Genomic DNA, 12,049 nt, shown 5'->3' on the forward strand with positions numbered 1-12,049 from the left:
TCAGTTTACAAAATCCAATTGCCTAATAGACGTTCTACAGCTAAGACGATTCTGTTCTGTACTTTGATGGTTGGATGGGGTTCCTTCGTTCAGACAGCTATGACAAATGCGTTGCCGGCAACAGCCGATACTCTGACCAACGGTCATGTTCCTGTCAAATGTGGTGTATATTATAGGGTTTGTGGCCTCATTGATAAGTCCTCCAAACAAGGCAATCTCATAGAGTAAATGTCCTTGATAAATACTTTCCGTCCCAGAAGCAATTCGCCAAATGCTCAATACAAATGTTGGCGACCAGCATATTAGAAAAGCGACCACTATTAAGCACGCCGTTTTTGTGACACGCTTTTTGCTCTGTTGAAGAGCTCGTCCGGCCGTCGGTATCTGCACTTCGCCTGGATTAATAATTGTCAAAGTGATTACATGGTAGTAACACCAGCATATGACACAGCAAGGAGAGAAAAACATCACAAGAAACTCACATGCTTCATAACATTTGTCTAGCCACGGCACTGGAATGGCAAACGGCGTGCACGTCCCTTGGAAGGCTTTCTGATGACCGACGCCTGTCTTTACTTGAAACATGTAAAGAAATGGAGTAGACACGATAGCCGGGATAATCCAGGACAGGGCTATCATTTGTCTAACAAGCTTTTCTTTGAGTTTTGGGAGATGAGGATGTGCCAACGACCGGTATCGTTCTATCGCAATCAATGCATGAGTAATAACTGCCGTGCCGGAGGCTGAAATTTGAAGGTACTCAACAACCTTGCACATAATGGTACCAAATTTCCATAAGCCCCATAGTTCTTGCGTAAATTCAAACGGGCAAAAAAACACCACAATGACGAGATCCGAAATAGTTAAGTTGAGAATAAACTGATACGTCGCACGGTTTTTGAGAAGAATTTTACGGCGCTTAATCAACACATAAGCTACAAGTGTATTTCCAACGATCGCCATGAGCGTAATGATTCCAAAAAGAGCAGCTCTGAAGTTTGAAGTAGGAGAAGCCATAGATCTTAGAATTATTTCACAAGAATCGTATGTTATACATCTTAACGCATTAGAGCGGTAACTAAACAGCTGCAGTAATTGCCGCTAAATGATTTCTCTTCCGGTGAGAAAAGAAATCATGAATAACAACTGCCCAAAGGCAAAGTGGAAACATCGAGAAGAAAAAGAATTACATGTAAGCACGTTAATTGATTTCAGTCTTCTCTCAGTATTTAAAACACAATTAACCAATAGGGACGCTTCTCGTAATTCTTAATGGTAAGTTTCCACTTAAATGATCGGTGATATGAATGATATATACTTTAGCGAACAATTGCAAACAAATGAAGCTGTCGTATATATTTTTCATATATCCTTCTGATCTATTGAAACAGTGATTTGAATATGCTAGAGAAGACAAATGCGAAAAAATGAAGTTGTCATAAATTTATAAAGATTTATATTCCTGTAATCCAGGCTAAAAGGGTAATGCTTACGGACATCATTTCTAATACGGTGATTTGCTACTACAGTTTAATTTCTACTAAAATTTTTTTCAACGATATTCTCAAAGAATTAAAGTAATATAAAAAATGGAGGAATAATCGATGTATTCCGCATTTGTTCTTCCTCTTTTGGAGAAGCCAAATATGTTTTTCTCCAAATGAAAATAAAACAAAAGCTTATCTTAAGTTTTTAAACAAAGCCGTATCACCATTAACTTTCCTTAAGAGTTATTATAATAACTACTCACTTCAGGGGTAATCATTAAGATATATGTTATATATATACCTTGATATATTTTTTTTCACATCGTATATACAGTTTTAGGCTTTAATTTTTTACTCTGACACGGATTGGAAAAAAAAAAAGACAAATAAATACATTTACACAAGTAAAGAATAATAAATTGCAGCCTTATAGATAAGGAGCGAGTTAGGATCATCCAGACTCTCAAAAATACAGTTACAAACAGAATACTAGAATTTTTTTTTTTTTGACGTATTTCTTCAGGCTATGTTGGCAAGGTAGCACTAATTAAATAACGATCGAGTTTAGGGTCCGTCTAAGTACGTCTTTTCAAGGTCGCCCGGCTGCCAATCGCAAGCGAAATTTGACTTCGGGGTCAGTTTTGTATATCGCGGGAAATATTTTCCTTTCTATCGGCAACGAGAGGTTTCTTTTCTTTTTCGTTCCGTCTTCAATGACTCCGAACGACTAGAGTGAAAAGACTAACTCAAAATTGTAAATTTATGAACAGGATTAATCGTATTTACATTTTCAGTTTCTTCTCCAATTCGCCACTTTCACATTATCCATAATGCACCTTATTTGCCCCTCAAAATTTTGCATAGGCATTGTTTTCAATTTCTCTTGGGAAGGCTGTAATACCCAGGGGAACTAAAAAAACAAAGGTTATGCAAAATTGGGGGGGGGGGGGGGGGGGTGCAATTAAGGTGCATTATAGGAGATGTGCAAGTGGTAAATTGGTCCAGTAGAAAATTTTTACTATTTACCAATAGCGGTTGTCGAGAAGGCGAATGCAAATTATAGCTGTTAATTGTTATTGTTTTCATTTTCCTTAAACGAAGTTTCTTCAACACTGAAACCTTAACACGATATTTTTTTTCCAGCTACAAAAATATTTGAAGTTAAATTATTCCTGTGCAGGAAAAAAAAACAATTGTTTGTTATTCTGTTTGTTTCAGTCCATTTTGAAACGTTACAGAGAAATAGTAGAGAGCTTGAGGCTAAGACTCTTTTCCTAAACAGGAATAAGCAATACGCATACGCATTTTTTGGTGCAAAACGTGTGAATGGGTACAAGTAGCAAAATTAACCTGTAACATGACCTTGGATGAAAAAATTATTTTTGATGGCGGTTATTTTTAAATGACGTCCAAGGTGAAGGTCACCTAAACATATCAAAATTTAAAACTCGTTGTTGGCAATCATGATCTACTGAAGTTGGATAATTAAAAAAAAAAAAGCGCGCGGGGAACGACGGGAAGAGTGATATTTCCCATCATTCCCGACTCGTGCAACGATGTTGTTAGTTCTAGCCTGGTCCTCGGCAACCACTCTAGTTAAAGTTCAGGAGAAAGTGTACTTAAATTTTCCGCTTGTAGTCGTGCCACTAAAGGATTTGGTGGATTTTGTGAAGTCATTTTTTTGATCTTGCTCTATATCGCCTCGTGTTGTCCCCGTAGTGAACGGAATATGCCAGATCCGAGTGGAGGAGAAAGCCCTACTCCTGCTCAAAATCTGCCTAGTGATCAAACCCGCTGTGATCACTGTGCCTGTAAATATACCGCTTCCATAAAGTAGACGTAAGCAGTGGAAATCTCGAGTTGAAGTCACAATTCTTCAGTAGAGCGTGGTCGAGCTATGAGATCCCTGCCCAACTCAGAGACTCAGAAAATCCGAAAGGGAAACAGGAACGAAGAACCGAGACCTCACTCACCTGGTTAGGCCCGGATGCGTTGGATGTTATCGATGCAATTAATGGTGACTCGACACTCAAGACAAAAAAAAAGGGATCCGTAGATGGAGAGAGGTACTAGCTGAATGGGGAATGCAATGGGACTTACTATGGGTATGTTTTCAACCTTAGGGACCAGGAGACAAATGAATCAGTTAATGCCTATGTCACAGCACTGAGAATACTAGCCAAGACTTGTAATTATGGGTTACTGTAGACCCACTTATCCGTCATAGAATGGCGGTTGAAATTTGAGATAATTCAGTTTGCACTCCTCTAGAAAAGTTAACTCACTTCAAGTCAATGCAGAAATTATGACTTCAGCATGACAGCTCAAAGCTATAAATCAGGAAGATATGTGACGCACTATTTGTAAGAGGAGAAATGATAAGTCATCAGGTCAACTTAGCATCGTCAGGACGTTGTGTGCAAGACAACACGCCCTGTCCTGCGTGGGGAAGCTAATACAAGAACGGTCGAAAGCCTAACCATTTTGCTGTTTGCTGGCATGCCAATAATCAAAGAAAAATGCCTTATGTTTGGAGTGAATCTGAAGATGAGTAGTTTGTAGCAGTGACTGAATTTGAAAAACAGCTCAATTTTGTAGCCTCAGCAGAAAATGGGTTCTGGCATCTCTTTAGATGAGCCAAATAGTCTTGCAACCACTTTTGGAACACTTTGGGGAAGATATCGCTGGCCGTGAATGCCAGATGGATGGTCTCCAACTCCAGAAGAATTTCATAGGCGAATTGATGTGGCATTTGAAGGCCTACCAGGGCAGAAGGCTCTCCAAAGAGATCATTGCTAAGCTGAAGCCTCCGTTTGCAAGATGCGGACTGCCGGATAGAAAAAATGCCGATATTTTGGGCCCCAGTTTGACTGTAGGGAATTTCAGAGCTTTGCAAAACAGTTCCACTTTGAACACATCAAAGCGTCGCCAACACATCCACAGTCCAATGTAGAAGCGGATTGCCAGAAATCGTGGATATTTTGAGACCGTGAATAATCATCAGCGGTGTATCGCATTACGCTTCACAAGGACGCTTTCGATGGCGGCGGTTGCGGCTCGGTCCGGAAAGCAGCGTGTCTGTAACAATGTGCTGCACAGCTTTAAAGCAGTGCAGACATATTTGTATGATGTAAATATTAAGTAGAAAAGAATGCCTAAATTTTAATCCATGGTTTTTATGAGGCGGAACGAGTCGTGGCGAATAGGCCGACAAAAAGGGGATACCCACAAAAGAGGGGATTTGGTACGATTCCTACATTTCCCAGGTCAGTCTAATTGCCTTTTAAGGCTCACGTGGAGGATCAGGTGGCGGTATCATTCTGGCCAAGGTATGCACAGAAGATGGAATAGTCTATCGCAAATCCTTCCATCTTCACAAGGCTCCTGAGAAATATCAACTGATTTCAGATGATGAAGCAGTGCAATAAGAAAGAGCAAACCGGAACCATGTTGAATGTTATTTCAGTTACTATAACGAGACTGTTTTCAGGTTTCCGGTTTTCTTTTCTGTATTCTTGTTGTTGTTGTTGTTGTTGTTGTTGTTGTCTTTTTGTTTTCAAAACAAGGGAGATGTAACGATGCCAAGTTCCAGGCCTTCCCGGATGGTTGCTCGCGTTCTGTTATATAATCACGTGCTGTCGACGAAGCTTTCCTGTGATTAATGAGTGGTGTTCTGCAACTTCTGTCAAATTCATTGGCTTAAGACTATGTCATGAGGCGCTTCTCCTCTTTCCCCTTCCCAGCCTTCCTACGACACAGAGGAGGCCTCAGTGGAATAGAGAGAGCTATTTATACTTTTAACATTGTTTAGCAAAAACCCAGTGGGTGGTGCGCAGGTCGTACAAGGTTCCACAACATTGACGGACGACAGCGCCCCCTCCCTTGTACCCCGGTGGTGTATGGATTCGCTGGTACCAATAATTCTCTCTTTAGCTGGCACGGTGCCGGTGAAGATTAGAAAGACAACACGTGGTGGGCACTTAAGTACAACAAAAACACTAGCAATTAAGTATTAGGGTCGAGTACCGCATAGGCGCCCTAGGAAAGTAAATTTTATTACTCCTTTAAAATTAAATGCCCTAAATTTCGTTGTTTTGAATAGAAATGAAAACGGTGTCGGACGAACAGAGAAAAGCTTACAGACGAACCGAAATATTTTAATATAATGGCGTGAAAGAGATTGCCTGAATAGTAATAGAAGCGTTCTTTGCTCAGCATCTCATATTAAAACCGACTCTTACATCCAGTTGCGCTTTGCTCCTAATTTCGAACTGTTCCGCTGTTATTCGTATTAAGTTAACAATGAAAATGAATATATTATAAAATAAGCTCAGGTTAAAATTGATTACCAAGAAGGCTATTAAAGATATGAAACCAACTTTTCCTATCTTTAACTATGACTTTCCCTTTTGAATTTTTTCCTTTTGGTTTTGTAATATTTCTTTCAAGTACACGTATCACCACGCTTAACCTTCTTGAGTAGTTTTCCGCGTTAATACGATCAGGTGGTCCTTCTTCTTTTTTAAAAAGAACGCCGAGGAGTTAGAGTTATCGATGGAGGACGACGGCTGTTTTATTCGGTCAGGTTACCTTCGATGGTCAATTTTTTTCTTTAAGTTTTCGAAAATAAAATGAAAGTGTTAATTAACCTGCTAAATTTTGCCCATATGTTATACCTAAGACTGATAATTAAAAAAAAAAAAAAAAAGCTGTTAAAAAAAAAACACACACACACAAAATACTCTTTCCTTACTCAGCTGATAGTAAAATTCTGTGACACAAGCAGGTAGAGAGAAAAAAAGTCATTTAAAATTTTTAATTGTTATCTTTCGAATTATCCAGCTAACTTATTTTCATTCTTCAGGTAAGATGACGATGATGTCTTAAAATAAGTCGATAAGTCAAAGGTTTTTGGTCGTAGTTTGTGACACATAGCCTAGGAGATTTCTGGATGACCTAATAAGGATAAACGCAAAAAAAACCTTTTTGACCATTTTTCCTTTTGAACATCACTGTATCTCGCCCACTTTTAAATGCCCTCTCTTTAAGGCCTTTTTTCTTCAAGAGTATAATAAAGAAATTTTTATTTAACGTAGTGGTATAAATTACAAATATCCTTGTCAAACTAGCAATGCTTGTGTAAACCGTCCGGTCAAACTTTTCATTATTGTGTTCCAAGAAAACGTTAACTTGACCCTGACGAAATTATTGAAATGGAAAGCTGCCAATCTTGCAGCATAATTTAATTCATCCTCATATTTACCTGTTTCCTAGGTGTTGTGAATGATTATTCTAAGGAAGTCTTTACGAGATCTTACGCCTAATTGTTTGCCTGTTGCCTGTTAATTGGTTGAATCTTGGTGATACGTTTTCCAACCAGATGCTGCAATCTCAAAACAGACTGTTAATGTCTGCTAATCGAGCGAAAAGGTTATCCGCATAATGTCTTACTCATCAGTAGATATCTTCAAAGCCGCTTTTGTTGGCGTCATTTTTGTACTTACTATAGTGGGAAATTCACTTGTGGCTTGGGTTCTCATCAAATGTCGACGATATCTTCTACGAAATCGACCGACTTACCAATTTATTCTTAACATCGTGCTTTCCGATCTTACAGTCGGTTTGTTAACCATGCCGTTTGAGTTTGTCCGTGAGCTTCTGGGAAAATGGATCTTTGGTACAGTGTTGTGCAAGATTGTGGAATTTATTGAAATTGCTGTATCTGGCACGGCAGTTATTACACATGCCTTGATCTCCTTTGATCGATATCGCAGCGTCGCTCGTCCTTATCTTCCAAAGCTAAGAGCAAGGCAGATAAAGAGAATGATAACCTTGTCATGGCTTCTCCCTGCTTTTGCTGCAAGTCCTTATTTGTACATGTTCCAGATCGATGAGATTGACTCGAAAATCATCTGCACACCAAAAGCAATACCAATTCCATGGCTAGATAAGATGTACCAAGCCGTTGAGATGTCAATTATACTCTTGTTGCCGTTCTTGATCATGTGCTGGCATTATTCCCTTGTGGCATTGACGATGTGGGGGATAAGCCCAACAGTGGCAGCTGAAAACTTCTCTAATCCTGCAAGACGTTCTGTTGTTTACAGAAATAAGAAGCGTGTAACACGAACGTCTGGCCTTGTTGCAATAACATTCATCGTTTGCTGGTTTCCTACGTTTGTCTTAAGTTTCGTTCGGATTAGCTCTGGCACAGAGCATGTCCATCGTGGGCAACTTTTGCAGGAGGTAGCCATGTTTGGCACCTTTATTAATGAGGCTATAAATCCTGTTATTTACTGTGCCTTCGATAGGAACATAAAATCACAAGTTCGACTCAGGGCCTTTTGCACCCACAATACAGACAGTGTTGTAACAAGCAATGATGACGATCATACACGCCACACCGTGGAAACCGATCATAGGCGAAAATCGACGATTTTGGAAACCCTAGATCTTACCAAGTCAAGTAACAGAACGATACAAATATAATATACGGTGTAAGTAAGTGGATAATGATCGATGAATAAACTCCGCGCAGAAAATTTCCCCTACAAGATTGCAATGCCTAAACTGACTGAACAAAAAAAAAGGTTAAGCCATTTCAAAGAGAGAATTATTACTTCTCAAAAACGCAAAAAATAGTTGTTTTTTTCTGCAGCTTTTTACCTAAGTCCATACTTTTACAGTTTCTCGTGTCTTGATGATCGTAATCGAAATTTTCCATTTTCGCACGTTTTTGTGCGACGTTTTTTGTAGCTAACTAACTTCGCGAACCAGTTAATGTTCTCGAGTCTGCTTATCATTTTATTACTCTGAAAATTTCAAGCTTTAAATACCAGCCCTCTTGTTTGCGTATAATGGTACTGAAAGTTATGCTGGAAATCTTTATCTTACTGAGCAAGTCTGGTAAACGAGTTTGTGCGGATGTGTTTAAGGCAGAGTGAGGAGGCCTTTGTAGGCTATTTAGAATTTTTGCCCTATTTGAATGTAACGAGACTAATATCCCTGCATTGATGTTAAGAAATGAGTTCCTACGCCAAATAGATCTTGATAACGTGTCGGATAAATGATATTGATAAACGCTGACAAACAATGAATTCTAGTCAATTCAGTTTAGTACGGTCACCCCGGTCCTGGTTTAGTAGAATTACTAGACTAATCATACTTTAAGGCCGTTGCGTTCAACGAATAAAAACTTGCTGTAAGTTTGTAAACGCAAATGTATTGTTATTGATACTACTATGATAAAAATAAAAGCCGAAAACCAAGCTGTTATTGTTTAACCCACGCTTGTAATGACTTCTGATATTAATTTTAATGAACAAAAATCTTTCTACTTTCGTGTTAAAAGGACATAAATTGTCATATTAGAAACGTCTTACTTGACCAAAACGATATTAGCTCATCTTCATTTTAGTACTCGAGAACGTTTGTAGCCACAAGGTTAATTAAGAGAAGAATACTCCTTAAAAAAATATAATTTCTATAATCCCAGTGCCCTTAGACTGAGACGTCGTCTACAAACGTGGGGGTTTCTTATTATTTGTAGACAATGTTTTCCCTTTCTTGTGACAAAAAAAGCAATTTCGCATTCTTCTTTCCAGTAATTTTCCATGAATACTAACATTTTCTCGCCAGGTTTCGAAATGTTTAAGTTTTAAAATTTTTCACCAAAAGAAAGTAACTATCTCATATACTGAGTAGAAAACAGCAGAAAAATTTTCACTGAATGTAAAGTTAGAAAATTTTCCTATTTTTCCTTTCAAAGTTAGCAGGTGCTCACAAGTTGGCGTATAGAAAATTAATTTTCTTTCATTAATTTGCTCCTGGCGCCATAGTTCAAATAATTTGTTTTAGCAACCCCCCATCAGACCAAAATTTTAATAAAGGCCAACTAACTGTAAACAATTGTCCCTTTTGACGGCCTATATTTTGCACGATATAATTCATCCTCCTTGACTATAAAAAAAGGGATTCTGTATGTTTGAATTCAGTGGATGTGATACAAATTCTACACTACTTTAAAGTAGCATTACGATGCGGTCTAATATAATCTTTCTATGCTGGGGCATTTTAGTGAATTTTCTGTTCTGCGATCATAGAAACGAAACTATTTTTTTCGGAACACCTTTCCAGTTGCAGCTTTAGGGGAAAAAAGTCTTGATTGGCTTAAATTTGAAAGCGTCGCAGCCAATCATTGGAAAGAAAGTTTGCCACATAATTTTGTACCTCATAAAGATCATATGATGAGTATTTCTTATTGCTGATAATTCTTCCGAGCTGCCCCTGCGATACTGTAGACTTCCGCGTATAAACGTTTACGATATATGGATATCCTTAAATATCAAGCTTTTGCATTAAGAAGCGGAAAAGAGCAAGAAGCGAAGGAAAGTCCGACAAGAGTGATAGGAGTTGTGTGTCGAATAGAAGCAGAAATTAGTAACGCAAAAGCCAAATTAGGAATGCGCCCCCTTAAAGAAGAACAAGAACTAGAACGCAAGCCGGAATAAGTTGGAAGAGGTAAAGCGAAGTTAAGCGGAAGTTAGAGCTGTTGAATGCCAAAACTATGATGGAGCATGCACAATTAACTGACTTATTGTTAGAGCGCAGCGTGGAGAATAGAGGGTAAGATGGGATGAGTGAGTACTTAAGAGAGCTCGATACTAGTTATACTCCTACAAACGGAACATTTATGCACGTTATGTTATCAGTGCTACCACACCCCTCTCACCACCCCTAACAACACCTGTTAACAAGGGTAAAGAACGAACATATTTGGCTCACAAGATTACTTAAACTTTACTAGCGTCATTAGCGACCGCATTTTCTGCATCCCCAGTGTCAGCAGTCGCAACTTCTGCTTCGTATGTAAGAACAGTAATAACCGATTAGGCACGTTTTAGCGGTTTTAAGTTTATCTTAGTCTACTAAGTACAGCACACCTATTATTTATGCCAAAGACGACACCTACAGCTGTTGTTGCATCATCGATGCAGACGCACCCATCGTCAGCAATGCCTATGTGGTCTTGTGGTCCCCAAACTGTAAGTTTAGATGCATCAGCAACTGAGTTTTATCCTGTCATAGCTCCGAAAACAGCTAAAACGACATACCTTTCCGCAACAACTATTCTTGAGAAGGGAGCTAACCCTCATCACGCATGTAGTTTGATCGTTGGTTAGTTGGAGCAAAAAAAATTAAGCAAGGACCATCCTTACCGAAGGTGGAGTTAATGAAATTCTACGGGGACCTTTTGGTATGTGTACTTTGTTACGAACTTGAGATAATATGGAGAGCAAAGTGGCTGATGAATCACAAAGACTGACGCGCCTTTTAGCTCAGTGCACTGGCAAAGCTAAAGAAGCAATTAGGAGTTGTGATAATTTGGCAGTGAGTGAAAAATAATCCGAAGCCTGGAGAAACTCGAGAAATTCAAGTGCGGAAAGCGGATGCGGCGACTCTGATGGAGTTTGTGTGGCGACTAGCACGGGTCATAAGTACACGGGTCGGTTAGACGACGAAGATGACTTGTCTTAATCTATTGATGCGAAAGCTTTCTGATGAGAGCATGAGAAGAAAGTGGGTGGATAAAGCAGGATATCTCATCATGCACATTAGGCTCAGGTGGAATTTTATACCGAGTCTGTTTAATCTGTTCGAAGACTTGCGGATCGTATAAACGTTAAATGTAGGCAACAATTGGGGTTCTCTTGGCCTAGTAACCGGGTGAGAAAGGAATCAAACTGGACGAAGGATCGCCTCCTAGGTTTACTACCCTTGCGACTCAAACTGACCAGTCACTGCCAAAACCAGAAAATGCCACCATAGCTCCATTGGAAGTGTACTCAGTGTTCCGGACCTCACAATGATTGGAGATACAAAAAGTTCAGAAGTGGTTAATTGAATGACCGTCTAAAGAATGTTCGTCAGCATGGATTTGTAAACTGTGTCTTGACGAATGACTTGCTGCAAAACTCTGTTATATAATATACTTTCCGATTATCAGGTTGCGGCAAAGTTCACCACTACTTCCTGCATCCTGTGACGGAGAAAGCTGATGAAAATGACTGTGGAGTGAACAGTCATAGTGCGCCGGAGGGTTCAGCGAATAGTAGCTGCTGCAATGTAAAAACGCAGTTCACCGTCGGCAAGTAGAGGACAACAAATCAGGTCACTTTTCATGTAGCATCTAGTACTAGCACAGCACCCGTTTCTAGTGAACCCCACACAGTTGGTTCACTAGAAGCAGGCCGACCTAGAGTTGCTTCAAAGCGTTCCGAATCAGAATTAGAAGTCCTGGAGGCATTAGAGAAATTATCACGCGTGCGTTTCTAGACAGTGGATGAGACGCCACGTTCTGTTTAGACAGTCTAGTGAAAGATTTTTGTTTAACTAATAAGAAGCCGATCAGCTACACCATGACTCCCGCCAAATGTGCCGATCTCAGACATGGTCATGAAGTCCAGTTAGACCTTGAATCCTTGGACGGAGATACAAAGTTCCGGCTAGACAACGTCTTGAATACAAGGAACCATCCTTTTTCACCACGGCAAATAGCAACG

The 12,049-nt window shown here is 39.5% G+C and overlaps 2 protein-coding genes across 2 annotated transcripts; one reads left to right on the forward strand and one right to left on the reverse strand.

Annotated features, from left to right (window-relative positions):
* LOC140929619 (mu-type opioid receptor-like) lies at positions 1-1,017 on the reverse strand. Its single transcript, XM_073379373.1, has one exon. It carries the CDS (start codon positions 1,015-1,017, stop codon positions 1-3), a length of 1,017 nt encoding a protein of 338 aa, XP_073235474.1.
* A 5,674-nt stretch (positions 1,018-6,691) lies between these two features.
* Positions 6,692-8,069, forward strand: LOC140938498 (substance-K receptor-like). The gene has a single exon (XM_073387982.1). It carries the CDS (start codon positions 6,930-6,932, stop codon positions 7,974-7,976), a length of 1,047 nt encoding a protein of 348 aa, XP_073244083.1. The 5' UTR covers positions 6,692-6,929; the 3' UTR covers positions 7,977-8,069.
* Positions 8,070-12,049: the final 3,980 nt, after the last annotated feature.

Source organism: Porites lutea, chromosome 1 (assembly GCF_958299795.1).
Source record: "Porites lutea chromosome 1, jaPorLute2.1, whole genome shotgun sequence".
In the NCBI taxonomy this organism is placed as follows: domain Eukaryota; kingdom Metazoa; phylum Cnidaria; class Anthozoa; order Scleractinia; family Poritidae; genus Porites; species Porites lutea.

Excerpts from the sequence above, each read along its gene's own strand:
- LOC140929619 (XM_073379373.1), bottom strand. The coding sequence starts at position 1,017 with ATGGCTTCTCCTACTTCAAACTTCAGAGCTGCTCTTTTTGGAATCATT.
- LOC140938498 (XM_073387982.1), top strand. The coding sequence starts at position 6,930 with ATGTCTTACTCATCAGTAGATATCTTCAAAGCCGCTTTTGTTGGCGTC.